Raw genomic sequence first — 20,216 nt, forward strand, 5'->3', positions numbered from 1 at the left:
CCTATTTAAAGGCAGTGAAGGCTGTAGGAGGTTGCTGCCGCTGAGGATGAACTGAGCATATTTCTCATGCTCTGTGTTTCTGCTTATTTCTGCTCAGACTAGCATTCAGCCCCTACCTTGAAGCCTCATAAGCCCTAAGGCTGACAGTGCTTGAAACAGTACTCAATTCAGCCTGGGTCCCGAATGAGCCAGATTGCCTGAGACACATGGGTTGGGACAAAAAGAAATTGGAGATGGATGTGAATTTATCTGCTGTGCAAATATGGGCTTAACGAGTTATCCCCTTCTAGGAACAAGACTATTTTAAAGCATTTGAGCATGATCAGCTGTTTTGAAGGGGCTGCAGAAGCCTATCTTTCCCAAAAGTGACACTTTGTATTTATTTTCAGGGCAACTTTCATCATCATTTTAAAACTAAAGGTAGTTTAGATGAAAACTCTAATGATTTTTTGTTTGTTTGTTTGTTTAGTTGAATATGAAAACCACCTTATCTTCTGTTTTGGCAGTTAAATATTCTGGTAGACACTGGGAGCAGTAATTTTGCTGTAGCAGGCGTGCCTGATCCTGATGTCACATCCTACTTCAATACCGAGCTGTAAGTACCTGTTCTGCATGCAATGATGGGTTAGGATGTCTCTTAGATCCTGCTCCTCCATGTGAAAGAGGATGGTGCAGCTGTTTATGGGGCTCCTGTGACATCCCATGAGAGTGGGATATTTGTTGCCTGAACAGGAGGATTGGCCTTGCCTGCTGCAGAGTCTGACACGATGAACAGGCCCACTGATAGCCACACAACTGAGCTCTGAGTGCAGCACTGATTAGAGCTGGAGAAAAGCGAAGAAGGTAACAGGGTAAAAATAGTTTGCAAAATCACACCGATTTCAGCCAATATCTTATCCAAATAGTCTTGGGAGGAATTAAAAGTTTAAATATACTTTCCCTTTGTTAAAAAAACCCCCAAAATTAAAACACAGTAATTGTATCTGTCAGGTGACATTTCATCCAAAACTAAAATTAGTCAAAACTGGTAACTTATGAAATACAACTTGGTGGTTTTGGTGATTGTTGTGTGCCTGAGTCACTCTCCCTTCTTTCTTCCTTCTTTTCTGCCCTTCTTTAGTTTCAATTATTTCAGGTGAACTTCTGCAAAACAGTTTCTATCTTTAGCTAAAGCGTACAGATAAAAGTACTTTGAGGACTGGGAGGCTGGAGAGTATCACCATTCTCATTACCTCTGTATGTATTTTAACATGAGGTTTTGCAGTTTGGGTTTTTTTTTTCCAATAAGATGCAATAGTAGTGGAGGGAAAGCCAGTATTTCCATGCTGCTTATTAAAATAGCATTACCTCGTGCCACATATTCAGGTGTTAATGGAGATATTTCACATTTCACTCTGATACGACACGGCTCTGGAAAGTGCAGAATTTTCACTAGAAAGCAACTTCTGCACTACTGCAGAGTTCCACATGGCAACTATTCCCTTTCATAGGTAGTGGCTAGAGAAAACATAATTGCAAGGAATTAAAACATTTCTTCTCCCTTTTCTCTTAAATGATGGTATTTTGTCTGAGAGGGCAAGGCCTCTCTCAAAAGAACTGTAAACTATTAGAAACAATGATGGCAGAGGTGGTGTGTTGAAACGGTTGTGGAATTGCTTGAAGGTTACAGTCTCTTATCAAGTGTTTTCAGCATACCCTGTGTTTTGAGAACCTTACTATAAAGTTAATATTGCAACCTTGAAATTTAGGCCCCGAAGAGTGAAAGGGTGGTTTGTAAAATGATACAAACTCAAGTCATTACAGTTCAGAGCAACTGCAATAGCAATTTCTAGTTTGGGTTGAGTTGATGGAGTACTACAATATGCTCAGAATAAAGTGCAACCATTAGCATGTTTGAACCTGGCTACACCATGCTTCTCCCATTTAAAATACTTTAAATATAAATGTCATCTGGGAAGGATCCTGGTCCCCCTGAAATCAGTTAGTTGTTTCGAAAACGTTGTTTGCAAGAAACCTCTGTAGGGTACCCAGTACAAATCCCAAATGAGGCAGATCAGGTCAGCCACGGCAGAATCTAGCCAAGTCCTGTAAACATTTAAAGTTGGAGAGTCTGTGATCTTTCTGGGCAGAGCATTTCAGTGCTGTGCCATGCTCTTCTTTGGAGAAAATATTTCCTGTTGTCCAATCTGAATGCAAGTCATGTGTTGCCCTTTGTGTTATTGTCTGGCACTGCAGAGAAAGCTTTGGCTGTGTCATCTTGGTAACTGTCTTTGAAGTTGTTGTAAGCTGCTAAGAGAGGAGACTAACCAGGCAGGAGAGAGAGAAGGGGATAGTGTCGCTACAGCATCATAACCTAGGAGGCGTTTTTGTTTGCCTCTGGCTAAGATACACTCTGTCCTGCCGGAGGAGCTGAATTTCTTATTTTCTCATTACAGCCAAAATGGCTTGTTTGGAATTTTTTTGTGCTGTGTGTTTGTTTTAAAACACTTGTCCCATAAATTAGAACAAGTCTCTAGGTTTGACCTCCAAAGAAGTTTTCTTCCTTTACATCAGTGAGGTGGAAAAATATGGGCTGATTACAATCAAGAAGATGGGAGTAGGAAGTGGTTTTGCAGAACAGAATGTAATTTACTGCCACAAGGATTATGCGATATCCCTTCTCACATTAGTAATTTTGCTCTTTGAAGGAAGTAATAAGGCCTTCTCATCAATATGACATTTGTGTGCTTTACAAATGAGATGAGTATCCTCATACCCATTTCTAAGGTAGGAAAGCTGAGGCACAGAGGTTGAGGAAGTGACTTGTCCTGCCTTTCCACCCGAAAGTTCAGCAGCCATGCTGGAAAAGGAACCCAGTGGTTCTGTGTCCTGGTCCACAGCTCAATCCACCATGCTGTTACAATTTACAGAAGAGCAGCTGTGTGTTGCTGCTGTTGCTAGTCATGCAGTGCCTGTATTTGCAGATTCTCTTTGCTTTGTTCTCCCAGCTCTCAATTTTCTGTTTCTCAATTTCAAATTGGCCATTTGGTTTCAGATGTTTCCTCTTCTGTTGCACAGTCGGACACTTTTCTATATGAAGAACCCTGTATTTCCCCTTCCTTTTCCTGAAACACACACACCCACACCCCCCTTTTTTCACATCACTAATTATTCAGACTTTATTCTGATGTATCAAATGTACAGCCAGTAGCACAGTGGTGTTCTGAAGACCCTGCCTGGACAGAGATGTACCTTTGTCTAAGTGTCAGACAAATGCAGAAGTGCACAGAAAGGTAAAACAGCAGTAGAAGACCAGATACAGGTACTAACAGTATCTCTGGAATTTGTGCTTTTTGAAATATAATCTGTGGGGCGTATTATTTCATGTATTTCTGGTGTCTTGGGTGTTACAAGCTACTGAGCCCTGAAGACCCTTGAAGGGTTAGACGTTGGGAGCATCAAAAACTGCTCTCTTTTGTTAAGCTTTCTCAACAGGATTCTTTTCCTTTCTTTGCTTCCCATACTTAACTGCTCCTTTGCCTTCTCTGCCCTGGTCTGGAAGGAACTACTTTCTTTCCTGCTCCAAGTCAGTAAATAATTTGTTAGTAATATGCAAGTCTGCCTACTTCCTGATAGATAGACCAAACTGCAGATTTAGAAAACCTGTGTCTTACTGCTGATACTTACAATAATATTCCAATTTATCCAAAATTGATTTTTTAATAATATTAATGAGGTATTAGTCCACAGCTATTCAGTTAGCTTGGCATTTCAATTTTAGATTTGACCTCAGAAGCTTTTAATTTCCTAGCACCACTTAATACATTCCGTCTCCAGCTAAAGAGTATTGCTCCTATTGTGATGGACCAGTCTGAGTCAGGGACATATTGCACAGAGTAGCATAATAATACCATATTGCATTAGGTAGCATAATACCTTAGATTTTTTTTTAAAAAAAAGAAAAGAAAAAGACACATTCTGAAGATTTGAGTCATCGATGGCATGAGAGTAGAAAGAGGGCCTCAAGATATTCTTCTTTCTGCTGTTTTTACAATACATGCCCCAACTTCTGTGAGTATATGTGATTGACTTGGCAGCCTTCATTTTATTTTCCCTCTCTGGGAAAAATTGAGATTGAATATATTGTGTTGTCTTGCATTGTAAATGAACAGCTTGTGCATAAATTTTTTTTTCCTTATAAAGGTCGAGTACATACAAATCTCAAGGGATTGATGTCACAGTTAAGTACAGTCAAGGAAGCTGGACTGGAGTGCTGGGTACAGATGTCATTACTATACCAAAAGGAATCTATGGCAGCTACACCATCAACATTGCTACCATTCTTGAATCAGAGAATTTTTTCTTACCAGGTGTTAAATGGCACGGGATTCTTGGTCTTGCCTATGATGCCTTAGCCAAGGTAAATTATCCTTTCCCTAGCTATTGTCTTTCACAGTGACAATAAATAGAAATCTAGCTATTAAAATAAATTGAGCAGATGATCTGTCAGCATTAGACTCCTCCCTTCCAGCCACTCTTTTCTATGGATCCTTTGTGTTTGTTCCAGAGTCCAACGTGAGGAATTTTGGATTTTGTGGTAATGAAGTCTCCAATTTCAGGTCCTCTGAAATGAATAAGTTTTTACAGAGCTTGTAGTACCAGACTATGGGAGTAATGGCTGCTGGCACATGTGTGAAGGGTGTATATCAGGGCTCTGATGACCTCCCTCAAGACCTCTCAATGCACTGATGAACTTACTTGGCAGAGCACTTGGCAGTTCTTTCTTAGGCATTCTCCATTCACCAAGTAAAAGTTGAGATGGAAGGTATATATATATGGATAATTTCAGAACAAATATTAGCTATGGTGTTTTCATGAATGCAGAACCAAGCACATCCTGTTCTCAAGGAGGCTAGAAATGCAGGTAGAAGTTTAAAGTCTAAAATTTATAGTCTAACATTTATTACCTTGTAATCTAAAACTGCAAATGTGATTGGAATACTATGTTGTCATAGTTTTCAAGCCATGCATAACCCTCTGAGAAATTCACAAACTGAGATAGATCTAGTTCGAATTAATGATTCAATACTGTCCACCGACGATGAAATTAAAATGCTTTCTTCAAGAGTTCGTGGCGTTGACTTCTGCCATATTGCTGTCATACGCTGTCAACAGACAGATAAAGAAGAGCTGCTTCTCAAGCTCAGGTTTGGGTAAATAGTGCATTCAGGGCATTTATTTTTCCCTTCTTCCAAAGACTTAAGTGTCGTTGGCTTCTGAGGCTGCCCTGTGCTTTCTGCAGTAAGAGTACTTGGCACCTCAGAAGCTAGCCAGGATCTCTGCCTATCGTGAGATGTACCTACATGGAAGTCAGAATTATAATGAAACTGTAGTGCTCTAGTAACTGCAAAGGAAAGAATGACATGCAATGCAGGAAAGAACCTGTTGGCCAGTAATCAGTTGAAGTGAGTGTCCTTGGATAGAAAGGTTTTTAAAAGAAAGAAGAGGAAGAAAGGGCCATTAAATGCAAACTTCATTGGAATTAAACTATGCTTAAAACCTGAAAATCCTCACTTTAAAATTCCGCCTTTTAACTGTGGAAGGGTGTGAAGGGCAAGCTACATTTGACTGTTCTAATAATCCAAAGCCTTTTCCAAACAGAAAGCATCAGTGAGAGTTTCTGCTTGGAACTGACACTAGTATGTGAGTTTGAAAACTGCAATTGAAAAATACTCTTGTGTGTCAGGGATTTCTGTGACAGTGGTCAAGAGTAAAAATGTTTTTAAAAACAACAGAAACAGAAAAATGACAGATGTTGGGATTTTAATGACTTGTTATATCTAGAATTTTCATCACCTGGTTGTCAGAAATTCAATTTACTTGTGAAAAGTTGTCTTGTTTGAATGATTTGCTTATTTCTGCAACGAAACTTTTTAATTAATACTTCCGCAATTCTTTTTTGTTTTGTTTTTCAACTCCTTCAAGCCTTCAAGTTCTGTGGAGACATTCTTTGATTCTCTTGTGAGGCAGGCAAAGATCCCCAACATTTTCTCCTTGCAGATGTGTGGTGCTGGATTGCCTGTTTCTGGAAGTGGTACCAACGGAGGTAGTCTTGTGGGTATCTGTCAATCTGAGAGGGAAGATGTATCTTTGTTAATCTCTCTCCCTCTTTTCTATGACTATCCTACTTCTTCCAAATTTAGTGTTTAAATATATGAAATATTTTATATTTTTTTAAGGAAAAGTTAAGCACTTAAGCAAAACTCAAGTGTCTGCTTATTTTCATTCTCCATTCTTTTTTTCTCCCTCAAGTGTGAGTAAATTTCTGCATTTCAAGTTTAATTTTACTAAAGAAAACCGTAAATGTTACAGTGTTTCCTCAGGGCAGATTCTGGTACCTTTTTCAAACTGAGTAGTCCCTTACTCAGTTGCTAAGCTTGTTCAGTCTTATCAAAATGCTGCAGTACTTTTTTTGCATGATGTGAAAAGGGGGAGAGGAATCTAGGCTCTTTTCCTTTTTTGTAGAGAACATGTTAAAGCAAAAAATCTGAAGACCAGATTTTCTACTTATTGTTATTCTGGAAAGTCTTTCCATCAGTTTTAGTGGGACCAAGAATTGGCCATTATTTATCTGGAATAGAGATTTGAATGACTGTTCCCAAATTATGCTGAAATAAGCATATCAGCACAGGAGCTGATCACAAATACTTATTTTGCAGTGAATTCACACACAGTAAATGTTAGCAAACATGAGATAAATGAAGCCCAAGAGAGAACTCACTTATGTTAGTTCAGTTCAAAGTCTGGTGGTCTGATGTGCTTCCAGTCAGCTTCATTGTACATTTTGATGGAAACTAACAGTGACAGCAGTGATAGGATGGTCATATTCCATTTTGGATGTGTGTAAGAAATATGAAATGTTCTTGAACAGTATTAAGGTTTTTCTGATCTGATAAAGTGAATTTATGATGTGCAAGTTTAATATTCTGTCCCATTTTTATACATTGGCTAGATTAAACCACTGAAGATACTGTTTCAATTTTAAACAGTGGACCTTTCATGATAGAATCAGTGTGAGCTTGTATTCAAATGCTGGTAATTTGGCCCAGTAAAGGAATTCTGTTTGACTGAAGCACAATCTATGTAATGTCTAGATGTTTCATACTGCTTTATTATTGACAAAGAACTTGTCAGTAAAATCCTTACAAATGGTGCTAAATTAAAATTTTGATGCCCCGTGTATCACAATTGAATATTCACCTTTTTTCGTGTGCTTACTCCGAACCTAAACATCCAGGATTTTAAAGCATGGGAATTTCTTTCTCCTTTCCCTCAGGTTCTGGGTGGAATTGAACCAAGTCTGTACAAGGGAGATATTTGGTACACACCGATCAAAGAGGAGTGGTATTACCAGGTAGAAATTCTCAAACTGGAGGTTGGAGGACAGAACCTGGAACTGGACTGTAGAGAGGTATTTGCAATTATGTGTTTCTGTCTATATAAAATGCAAGTTTGATTAAGAAAAACTCTTAATCGATCAGTTTTGACTTTGCAAGCAAATGTGTATTGCAGTCTCCTCTGAGAATTAAGGCTGCATGGTAACTTTGAAAAGAATTGAACAAGCCATGTGAAATGCAGGGTGTACATCAAGCATGCTAAAATTGCTTCAAAGAGGACTTTAAAGCCATTAGTAGTATTCCCAGTAAACTAAGAACTAAGCTACAGGTGTTAAGTGAACAGTCCACTGAAAATAAGGCTGCTGTGGTTTGGAAGGGCTCAGCCTCCTGACTAGTTCAGTTGTAACTGAGGTGTCTAAACACTGAAGATGCTGCATTAATTCCAGGAGACAACAGTCTTTAAACAACTACCATTTACAGTTTTCAGTTACACAGCAAAACCAAGCCAAAGGGTTTTAAAGCAATTCTGGTCAAACAAAGAAAAGGGAAGATTTTGCATTGACTCCTGTACAGATGTCTAAGCATGTAATTCACAGTGGCAGTGGACAGGTGTCAACCTCAGACGCTTCCCAAAGGATCTCATTCTATGCCTTTTTTTTTTTTTTTTTGTAACCCACTTTTATCGCTTCAGCCTTGCTAAGTATTATTCCTGATGGACGTGTTTTCTGTTTTTATTAGGAATAATATTCTGCTATCTCTGGATCAGTCTAATGAGACTGTGTTATTGCAATTTTTATTCCAAAGCTGTTTCATTATTTTTTCTGAAGGATATGTGTATGTGTGGTTTTTATTTGTTTCTAATTGTTGATCATTCCTATTCATGTTTTGGTTTTAGTTCTATAATTTTCATGTCCTGTTTTCATTAGACATCTTAATTTTATCTTCTGCTTGTTCTCTTAGTTGGAAATCATTGGGACATGATAATTCTAAAGTTTTTATAGTTCATATAAATTCATGATTAAAACCTTATGTGTGCATAACTATTTCCATACAAAATACAAAAATCATATTGCCATATAAAATATTTAAAATGAGTCATACTGTCTTTCAACTTAATAAGCAAAACAAGGTCTATTTAAATGCCTCTATAAAGGAAAGCAAAACCACCGGTCCTCTAACATAAATGTTTATCTTTGCTTTTCTTTCTTACCATAAAAAAGAGTCAACATGTTTTTGAAGAGGAGCCCTTTACTAATGGTTTAATACATGCTGTTTCCAGAACACAACTCGCTTAAAAATCTAGCAGTGTTACAAAAGTTTCCTGTTATTGTTGCTCTTTTCTAAGCCAAGGTTTGCTTTCACATTGTTTGTATTAGCACAGTATGCTAGTCACTGGTACAGAAGGCATCATTCCTTTCTTGATCAAAGGAGATCTTCCTGTAAAAATTTAGAGGAAGAACAGTAAATTAGAGCTAGTACAATTAAAGTTTGGCTAGTTAGGGGCTTGCAGAGGGTGCACAGTTCACTGTATAAGGATGATGAACTATATGCCCTCTCTCAGTTGTTGTAGGAAATGGAACATTTCTTTTAACCATCACCAGAGGCTACTCCTTTCCTTGCCATGGAAAAGTAGCCCTCTTGCTTCAATGCTGGGAATCTGTCCAGTATTGCACTGCAGATGTAGCCTTGAGCCTTGCAGACCAGGGCTGAGAGAAGTACTGAGCTGTGGGCACTGCAGGCTGCACAGGGTGCCCTGTTAAACATTAACCAGAAAGACTAAGAAGGCAAGTTACTGCCTGCTGCAAGTGTGCTGTACGCCACATGAAAATCCAGGTGCTTAGTCCCTAGCCATGCTACTCCAGGCATTTTACATGGGTTTATGTTAAGTGGTGACCTTCTTGGCTGGGCCTTCTATCTACTTTTTTTCCAGGGGTGGCTTTCCAGGATGGTGGCAATTGCATATTTGTGATACAAATCTGTTAAACTGGACTCCACGATGCCTTGATATTTCCCTCCACTCTTTAGAAGTATTTCTGTTTGCTTTTCTTTCAGTTTTGCCTGGCAGCCTATAGGAACTCTAATTTCAAAAAAAAAAATACCTGAGTTAGAGTTACTTTTTTGTTGTTTGGTGGGTTTTATTTTCATCACTGTGCTAAAGATAGTCCATATGACTTGATAACATCTAAACCAAAGTATTTGAAATTTGCTTGCTGTTTAACCTCTTCCTAAAAAGCCTATGCTGTATATTACCCTCTGTCTTATCATTATGCCATAAACATGTCACTGTTCAGTTATATTGATCCTGCTGCCTAAGCTGGCAACAAAAGTAGTTAGTTCAAATAGCTGTCACTGCTACTTGCCTCCCCCGTTCCCCCAGTTAATTATAGTTTTTAAGGAGTTCATGAAAAAAATATGTACCTTTTAAAATGTTTGTTCTTTGTTTGCTGTATCTGAAATTTGCTGAAATATCCTTATCTGAGGGTTTGGGTTTTAATAATGAAATATTTGCAATGCAGATTTTAGTGTTTAGGTTTTTTAGGTTTAGTTTTTTAGGTTTTTAGTGCAGATTTTGAGGCAGCAAGATTGAAGTTTCAAGGGGGATTTACACTTGGGTTTTTTTCCTTGTTTCAGTGGTTTTCAGCAGAGGGAAAGGTCTGGCACTTGGCATTTGTACTCTTGAGCCAGGACCAAGTGTAACTTGTAGTGAGGTATAATGCTCCCTGAGTATTCTTGAATTAGGTGCACCAGCCATTAAAAGTAGGTTGCTGCATTGTGTTTGAACTAGAGTTGTTTCCATTATAGCAGAGACCTTGATTCAGGGCTTGGACATACTTGTAACATACATCAGCATGCTTAGCGTCTGTCTGTACTGACCATGAGAGTTGTTCTGCCCAAAGCATATGGGAGGTAAAGCAGATTAGCTCACAGCTCTGACAGGGGCTGGGATTTACTTTTTACAGTGGTTTGGCCATTTGCACTAGCTGTGGTGACACACAGTAATTTCCCAAGTGGTGCAGATAAACTCACTTTTGTGTCTAGCTTTTGCTCTCAGACTTCATTTGAATTCAAGCTATCAAGTAGAGAGAGCTGCTGATAGGTATGACATGTGGCTTTGGGAAGACAGCTACCAAAAAGGAACAGCTTTGTCATTGTTATGAAACAGTGGAATCTGCATTACATAGCTACAGTGTGTAACTTCTTTCCTTTTTTCACCCTCCGTAGTACAATGCTGATAAAGCAATAGTAGACAGTGGAACCACACTCCTCCGTCTGCCCCAGAAAGTCTTCAGTGCTGTTGTGCAAGCAATAGCTCACACGTCCCTGGTAAGCTAATGTCATTCAATCTGCTCAAAATGTTAAATTTCTATTAAATGATCACATCATCTTTGAACGGAGTGTCATCTTTGCTGTCTACCTTGTAAGTCATAGGGTTTTAACCTGAGGGGAGCAGAATCTTTCCTGGTCTGCTTCTGTTAGTAAGTGAGAAATGACTGATAGTCTTAGGAAATGGAAAAGACAGAGCAAGAGGTGAAGATGGAAAGGGAGAAGGGAAAAGGGGGAGTCCAAACACAAAACAGAAATATGTGTATGGAAATGCATCAGAAATAGTGCAAAGATGGAATATTTTGTTCTAAGCATTTCAGAAACATGGGCATAATCCCTGTTGCTCTGATTCAAAGTATAAAGAGTGCAAAAATCAGTCCTTTCATTCAAAATGGAGTGTTTATAAAGTGGAAGAACCTGCTATTGCAAGCAGTTTCTTTCCAAGTATAATGCCTATTGTTGTATAGAATGGACACCATTCATTAGGATTATTCATATCAAGAAAACTGCTTTTGACCTTCATTATTGAATTATTTATGTTTGAAAGCGTCTTTCTTTGGAAATAGAGTAAGCTTTAGAAGTAGGGCATGGGAATGGTGGATTTCTGATGAGTGTGGAGTAACCAAAGCAGCATTTTCTGGTTAATAAAAACCGTTCCTAAGTTTTGTTAGAATACAATGAACAGTGTCAAGAAGGTTAAAGATGAAGAATAAATCCCAGATATTTCTGTGTGAACAATTTAAACATTTTTGTCATGGATTCACAATCAGACAGCAGTACTTGTTGCAAATCACAGGAAGGACACTGACTGGACTACTGGCTGGCTGCCCAAAAGGCAGAGTATTGGCCAGTATGCTGATAACTCAAGATTTAGATCCTTTTCCTACCTGATTGAGAGCAGAGATTTGGCATGAAGTGTTCTTCAGTGCCTGCAGGTGTCCAGTATCTGACATAAATGTACTAGTTACATAACACAGCTCAACTTTCCTAGTTGAAAAGTTCTTCTGTTTGCAAAGCACTTAAGTATTGACTGGAACAATTTCAGTCAATGGGGATGGGAGTTGAAAGAAGCCTACCGAAGATCTTTTGTAATGGCATCTTGTGGTAGGGCATCCTCCTGTGAAGTGGGTCATAGCGGTCCACACTCCTCTCTGGTCTTGGTCAGGACATTTGAACTAGGGCCTTCCACATGACAAGTAAACAGTCAACTGATCAATAAAGTATTAGAGGGAAACCACTCCCTCATTATGCTTAATGATTTCTGGTCGTTCTATTAAAAATGCGTAAACTAGCTCTTCTCTTTTAGGGTTTCTTTTTAATCTCAAGGACCTTGCTGCTCAGTACCTGTTCCCACATACAAAAAAAAACCCCAACTTTCACAGTTCTAAACAAAGGAGATAGTCTGTTAAATAAGAAAGTAGTTACAAGATGTAAGGATCAGATTCCAGCTGTGTAGGAGCAATGTCAAGAAGATGGGTATTTTCAGTAATTGTACCATGGATCACAACTGTACTTTTAGCACTTTGTGCTTCTGGCAGGCTATGTACCACTGAAACATAAAATCATCTTCTCTAGTCAGACATACTTCTTTTACCACAGGTGAACTACGTTAACAAGTTCCTGCTTCTAGCAGCTTGTTATGAGCTTCCCAGCAAGATGTTATTGCCCCTCAGGTATACTGGGATAACTGCATGTGAAGCGTTCCTTTATCCAACTCCATTAAGATCCAAGGCTGTGAGCTTTATGCCCTTCAGTGGTGCAGATATTTTTTTAAACCTTACTTATTTGGACTGAAATCTTTTAGGGAGCAGCTATAGATGCAGTTTGATATTGGCAGGTCTGAAGGGTGGTGGTTTGGGTAGATGGGCAGAGGTGAGCCACAGAGGGGTGGCAGCTACTGCACCTCACTGAGCTGAAGTCAAAACAGCCTATCTGCTCATACAGAGTAAAGACTTAGCATATAATGCAAAGTTAATAAGTTGAAGAAAGGAAGGCTCAAATAAACCTAAAAAGTTTATTTTAATAACCTTTTAGGTATCATACTGCCAAATCCCCTCAATGCATTTCTTCAGCGTACAGAAGTAAGGCAAATAAATGCAATGTAATAAACAGTCTTCCTGGGAAATGAAAGTAGTCGCTTAACATAGAGCACTTTATGGGCTTGGTCTGTCTAGTCTGGGTGCTATCATGCAGTTTCCTCAGGCTGCAAGCTCTGATTTCCAGAAGAAAATGAAAAGAGAGAAGGACTGTATTTTCAGCAGGTGTGGCCTGGGACTTAGCTGTGAGGGGCAGAGCATTCTGTCCTGTGCCAAGAGATGTACTTAAGCACACATTGAGAGCTAAGGGTAAAAGTAGTCTTTATGTGAGGGTAAGTCTCACTGTGTGCTTTCATGGGTGTATGCTTTCTGGATGGAAAACAAGAGATAAGCACCTGGAAGTACTGAGAGTCTAATACTGTGCAAATATTTCATTAGCAGGTGTGTGGGGTGGGGTGAATATTTGTGACCTGTTAAAATGCCATATAACTAATGTATGAGCTGATGTTTACAAAATAATCAGTATCACAGATAAATACAAAGGAGGGGAGTGGAGAGGATGGATTCTATCTTTATTCTTACCCAGACGTGAGGCTTTGGCTGTGCAGCATCAGAACAAGATACTGCCTTGGATGTTCCCTCATGTGGGAATGAGAACCGGTGCAAAGTAATGCACTCAAATAAGGAAGGTTTTTCCTCTGATCTGGCAGCAGATCAGTTTCAGGGAGCAAGAACATCAGACAGATGTTTGTCTTAGGCAAACAAGCTCTGTACGGGTTTGCTTTTTGCTTTGTTAGTGCAATATTATAAAATATATTAAAAACTACTGTTAACCTTATTTGAAGAGCATGTCATGTTGTATTGGCAGTGAGTGGCAGGGCAGCAAAAGACAGAGGGATGCGTTTCTTTCCACTGACTGTAGCAGACCTTGATTCCCCTAGATGCCAGGAGATTCTGGATTAGCACTTGGCTTCAAAAACCTAAAGCTGAGTGAGAAGCTGTAAGTATGTGAGGAAGTGAGATGACTCCATTACATATTCATGGCATTTGTATTTTGGTTTGTGTTTCTAAAAAATGTCTGCTGCTTCAAAACACTGGCATTTGTTCAGAGCTCTTCAGAGAAGAGGTAGATGGGTAGTAAAAGCCTGTTGATGCTTTTCCTCTTTGTGGTACTGATTTCTCAGGGAGGTCGTACATGTCCACTGCAGAAGTGGAAGTCATGAGACACAAATGGGGAGGGAAGGAAGAGCTAAACTTACTTTGCCTCTTCCTCCTTCTTCCAAGTCACACCTTGATTTGTGTGTTGGGTTTTTGCGTTGATCCTTAAAGAAAAAGCTCTTTGTAAGACTTGTGTGCATGCTTTAATTTTTCCATGGGAATCAAAGAAGTATCGAACAGTGGTAGATTTCATTTACAAAAATCTTATCAAAATGTCTGTAATCTGTATGTATCAGTTGTTTTGGTTTTTGTTTTGTTTTCCTTAACAGATACAAGAATTCTCTTCTGGTTTCTGGACTGGTTCACAGCTTGCATGCTGGGATAAAACTGAACGACCCTGGTCCTTATTTCCTAAACTTTCCATATACCTAAGGGATGAAAACTCCAGTAGGTCATTTCGGATCTCTATCCTACCACAGGTCTCAACATTCTTTTTTTATTCATTTACACATTTATTTTTACTATTATAAAGCATATCCTCTTAAAAAAAAATAGGAGCTATTTTTAGCAGTAATAGGGAACTGGCTTATTGCATGCAAGGGAAATCTTTTAAAATGACATTTTAAAAATCAAATTGTAAATAGGGAAGATAACATACTTGTCAAGCCTAAAACAAAAAAGCAGAACAGCTTCCCAATGAGTGCAGTCTGTGTAGTTGGGAATGATTTCTTCAAATTGTCAGGAAAAACAGGCAAGTTCTTGTTTTGTTTTCATGAGCTTTAACCATACAAGATGTCGGTACAGAATGTGTATTGTTTTGATCTTGTCATATTGGGAAGCAAATTTATCTGTTTTTTGTGGCATTTATGTGATGTCTTCACCATTTTCTGTAACTTGGTTTGCTGATCTTTTATTAATATTCCATCCCAGCTTTTAGAATATTATGTCACTTTTATTTTTCCTCTCTGGCTTCCAATCCCGTTAGAGGCTGCAATACAGGCAGGTATCCTCTAACATTGCTAATACAGTCTTTTACCTCAGGGGATGGTCAGGAGCAGAGGGGAGAATGAACCTATTAAGTGTATTTTTAACTTGAAATATAGTAAAATCTTGTGATAAGCTTTTTCTGTATTGATCATGTAGCTTGGCAATCTTTCATCTTCCCTTAGGAGACAATGGGTAAAATGTGACTTGAATTTATGAATCTAGAGCCTTGAAGCTGACACTGAATGCTCTCTGAATCAATTCCATCCTGATATTTTTTTAATAATAAAATTATTCTCTAATTTGAGTTCATACGCCAAATTCTTTCTCAGCTATCCTTCCTTTATGGAAAATACAATAAAAAGTAGCTCTCATGAATTTGCTGTTGACCTTCACATAGTGACCAACTGTGTTCAAATTTAAGCTTAGAATCCGAGCGCTTTACGTCTTACCTGCATGTAAGCTTTGACCAGTTTTAAATCATGTACAGAAACCTGCTTGCCCAAATTCATTCTCTGTTTCCAGTGGAGTTTGAGTGCTGGAATATCAAAATCAAAAGGTCTGAACTTCTAAGTACTGTGTGGTGTTGCTTCTTATACTCTGTTGTCTTTTTTATTTTGTTTTCAACAGCTTTATATTCAACCTATCCTTGGAATAGGAGAGACTTTACAGTGTTACCGATTTGGCATCTCTTCCTCCACAAATGCTCTAGTTATTGGTGCTACAGTCATGGAAGGCTTCTATGTAATATTTGACAGAGCCCAGAGGAGAGTGGGCTTTGCAGTGAGTCCATGTGCAGGTAAGAGAAATACAGTTCAGGAGTTGGTGGGTAAGGAAACACCTGGTCTCTCAGAGAAAACCTTGACACTTATCTGATGGGGAAAAGCAGGATTACTCATGATATGTGAAGGGTATATTTTTGGGCAATCCCAAGTTACTCACATTTCAAGGGGAGAAAAAAAAAAGGGCTGTATTGCACACAAGTCTTTTGGCATGAAGTAAATCAGCCTCAGCTCTGGGTATCTTAGCTGCATTCATCCCTCTGAGAGAAGATCTTTCTGAGACATCTGTCTCTGTGTGCAGTTACCCCAAGAGTTACATGAGACAAGTTCCTGTTTTTAATGCAGCTTCATTTTTGTGTAGTTCCTGTTCTAATTCGCGGATAAATTAATTCTTCAACTAACTTTTGCAATGTGTAGTAAAGTACCTTACTCGCGCTTTTCTTTCAATGTAAACTGTGCCTTTTCAGCCTCTCTTTCTTTGAGTAAGAAAGAGCTAAGATGAAATGGGACGCAGATAAAGACTTGCGGTGTTTGTGTTGGTTCAAAACAAACAGTTTTCTCAGTGTAACTAGAAAGTCATTGATTTTTTAATTATCTGCTGAGGAAATGTGAAAGCGCTCATATTTTTTTGATTATTTTGAAGTGCTGGTCAACTTACCTTTTCATGATTTCTTTTATCTCATCAAGCATAGTTAAAAACAAAAGTTTTGAGGTTTCTTCCCCTGTTGTTGAGACATTGCTTTGTCACCACAGGAACATGGAAGTGAGAGAGGAGGGAAGGGACATGAACCCATATGCAAGTTTCTGTCCTAGACAGAAGTGGTTTATGCCCTGGAAAGCATTGTATCATCTGAGATTTGCATGAGAAAAGGACTACTGGTGACAGTGCTGCTTTAATCCCCAGTATTTATGTTAGAGAGAGTAAAGGCAACAAGTAGTTGAGTGCTTAATGCAACCCGGTAACTGAGGGGGAAAAAAAGGATAGATACCAGGTAGCTGAATTGTAGCTCCAGGACATTTTAAAAGCCTTTTTTTTTTTTTTTTAATCTCTCCATTGTTAATGGGCTGAATATCGTCATCTTTGAGCTTACTATGAAAGAAAATCTGGATATTGATGTGGACCTCTATGAGGTACCATGCAGTGGTGAAAGACACGTTTTGAATGTGTCTGGAAGGAAACTGTAACTAGACAAATACTACAGACCAGTTTTCCTGCCTTTCATTTTTCCTTATGCTTTCTGCCTGCAATTTCAGCAAGCACAGAGCTGCCTCTTAGCCCTGTCACACTGCTGCCATTAATGCAGAGGGGAGGGAGCATTTTGACAGAACATACTGACCAACATGTGGTCAGCAGGGGACACAACCCAGCTGATGCTCGTAAGAACACTTTGACAGCACAGCTTTGTTAAGAAAAAGAATTGGCAAACCATAATAACACCTTAATGTTAACATTGCTACATAAAAGTAGAGAGTTTGGCCACTTCAAGTAGCTCTGCCAAACTTGTCTAGAGAAGAAGAACTGAGCTTGCTGAATAGAAATGAAATTTGAATTTACATGAGCTTGGACACATAATGATACCCAGCTGGTGCTAGAAGGCATTTCCTCCTTGTTTCTTTGTCCGTGTTTCATGCATATGTCTAAACTACTGTCATGGGAACTTAGCTTCTTGAGAAATCAGATGACACAAGCCACTGACTGAGACAAGATACACTGATTTGTCAGACTCCACTCACGGGGCAGATGACATTTTGCTGGATGTGCCAGTTGATCTGAATTCATTTCAACACAGCTTGTGATTTCCGTATTTAACACTACTTTCATCAGGAAACCACAACTGTGAGTGGCTAGCAGTCACTGCAGTGTGAGGGATTAAGCTGCCTAACTGGCTTCCTGTGGAGGCCAGCTATGTCCTTCATAGCAACTATATTAATGTAACTTATTTGGAGCATTTTAGTCTGTTTGTGGGCATAAATTAAATTGAATTACTGGTGGCATAAATCTTCGGAAATATTGAAATATAAAAGAACATTTGGTGTGGCTTTGCAATGACCTGTGATTTCTTGTTTACAGTAGAGTGCTAACACTAAATTTAAGCCCATGCTTTTATAAGATGTTAAACAAGTATGTGATGAATACAGAAATGAGGGGAACAGGACTGAAGGCTTTAACATCATTGAACTTTCTATTGAGACTTGACTAGATGTGAGAACTGGCTTATCCTGCAATACTTCAGCCATTTTCATAATCCAGGATGTACCAAGAGTGAGGAGAGTTCCATTGTAGCAGGAAAAGAAATTTGCTTTTTCCTCAATATGGGAAGCCCTTTAAGACTTAATTTTGCCCATTACTAATTTCAGGTTGTTTCAAGCTGCCTGTTGATAATTTCAGGGATAACCTACTACTTACAGGATGACTAGAAAAGGTTTGGATCAGGTTCCTTCTTGAAACAGTATGTTCAGATCAACTAGGTAGTATTAGTGAAACAACTTAATGGTACCTCATCATTGAGCACAATTAGACATCTAGAATTTTTGTGGTGAGAAGATCCTAAGAGCAGCACTGAGGTGTTTTTTAGGAAAGAAACGCACCGAGCACTCTAATCATAAGTGACTTCTTCAGTAAACTGTGATGAGACAGAATGCACCCAAATTTGTGGGCACTGAACTTGGGACAATGGATGGCATGAATAGCAGAGCTTCGGTCCAGAAGGACTTTGGTAACCTGGAGGACTGGGCAGCAGAAACCTCAAGTTTCAGTGAATGGAAGTGCAAAAGTTCTGCATCTCAAGCAGAAAACCACCATGCATAGGTACAGTCTGGGAAGGGACTGCCTGAACAGCAGCCCTGTGGAAGAACAGCTAGCTATTATGGTGGGCCCTAAGTTGAATGCAAGCCAAGATTGAGTGCAAGTGAAACTACATAACAAAGGGCAACATCCACCAGTTACATTCAGGAAGGCTCAAGTTGGACATGAGGAATTTTTTCTTCACCAAGAGAGTGGCACAGCACTGAAACTGGCTGCCCAGGGGGATCAGTGGGTCTCCATCCCCAGGGTTTTACCAGGCCTGTCTGAATAAAGCTGCAAGTGACCTGATCTGTTGATGGTGGCAGTCCTGCTCAGAGTAAGAGGCTGGACTAGGTGATTTTCAGGAGCCCCTTCCAAGCCACAATTTACAATTTTATGATAAATTTGGTCTAACTTCAGGTGTGCTTCCTTTCCAAGACACAGTGAGTGTGTTCAAATTCTACACAAATGTTATAACCCAGCATTTTCCAGAGGTGCCATTTTTGTCCTGTAATCATCAATAATGAAGAAAACCTTATTTATTTGACATCAAGAATTTATTGTAGGTAGCTACCAGATACTCTAAAAAAAATATGCCAAAATACCCTAATTCATCTAATGTGTAGTATGCTATGGGTGTGTGACTTGTTTGAACAATTTAGGCCAATTTCCTCTCTCTTGATTTCCTCTCACTTTCTCTGGGGGTGGAAGACAGTGAGGGAGAACCTTTGATTTTGGAGGGAAGAAAGCAGAGGCTGTGCTGCTATCAAGTATTCTCAAAATGTAATTTAAAATATTGGCCACTGTGGCAACAGTTTTGTATTGCCTTTTTTAATAGGAGTAATTATTGTACTTAAGCCAAATAATTATTAATTAGGGACTGTATATTTTCAGAGCTGTCTCCAACGTGGAAAATTATGCTGCTTTTTTCACTTCTTCAAAACACTAAATTTTTAAGTAGTAATACTTACACCTTGCATTTCACATTAGTATTACATGTTGTTTAGTTTGGTTTTGCTGCAGGACTTCATAAAGACAGATTAAATGGTTGAAGGGGGTGAGATATCCAGAAAAAAGAATTACATAGTAGACAAATTGCAGTAGTGGGACTCTGAACAAAACTGATTTCTGCCGCTGACCTCCTAGGTAGTCTTTTACAAGTCTGTCCACTACTGTGCAGCTCCCTTATTGTATCTGTGTAATAGCAGTGTCTTGGCAAAGATACGTTGACAATATAGGGTACATGGGCCAGTTTATTACCATCTGATGAGTTGAGAGAGTAGATGTGTGGTATTCACCAGTGTTACGGTGCTTGTGCATGCAGCCTCAGCTTTCACCCTCTCTGCTCCAGTAGCCTACTGCTGCTAAAGGAGTCTTCCCACACTTGCAGCTGGAGAAGGGGCTGGTTCACTTGAGTGAGCCTGCAGAAAATTCCTCATTTGGGCATTTTGTTTGTTACAACAGGTTGGTTTTCTATCTAATCAGTGAGTTGCCCTGACTGTCCTTGCAGCCAACCAGTCCCTAGCACCAACACAAAAGAGGCACTGAGGGACAGAAGTGAGGGCAAGCAGGACTGTCTCTTTCAGCAGCAGCCTGCAGTTAATTTGAATTAAGCCTCTGAATTTAATGAGACTTAAAGCTTAGAGTAATATGAGATGTTATGAAGCCAAAGACTGAATACCAGCTAAAATCTCTCCCAATAAATTGCAGATAAATCAGCCCCCTATTCTGCATTTGTTTCTCCACAAAAAATCTTAAAGACCGCATTCCT

General features: G+C 39.1%; 1 protein-coding gene across 1 annotated transcript in view; it reads left to right on the forward strand.

Annotated features, from left to right (window-relative positions):
* Positions 1-506: 506 nt before the first annotated feature.
* Positions 507-20,216, forward strand: part of BACE2 (beta-site APP-cleaving enzyme 2) — a gene marked incomplete at its 5' end in the record, with an annotated part of 21,602 nt that continues 1,892 nt past the window's right edge. Inside the window, 7 exons of the mRNA XM_010023203.1 lie at positions 507-595; positions 4,183-4,399; positions 5,965-6,093; positions 7,316-7,450; positions 10,599-10,700; positions 14,224-14,373; positions 15,509-15,677. Of these exons, the coding sequence (XP_010021505.1) occupies positions 507-595; positions 4,183-4,399; positions 5,965-6,093; positions 7,316-7,450; positions 10,599-10,700; positions 14,224-14,373; positions 15,509-15,677 (991 nt within the window). The remainder of the gene's footprint in view (positions 596-4,182; positions 4,400-5,964; positions 6,094-7,315; positions 7,451-10,598; positions 10,701-14,223; positions 14,374-15,508; positions 15,678-20,216) is intronic.

The sequence above is a fragment of the Nestor notabilis genome, unplaced genomic scaffold (assembly GCF_000696875.1).
Source record: "Nestor notabilis isolate BGI_N333 unplaced genomic scaffold, ASM69687v1 scaffold13631, whole genome shotgun sequence".
NCBI lineage: Eukaryota > Metazoa > Chordata > Aves > Psittaciformes > Psittacidae > Nestor > Nestor notabilis.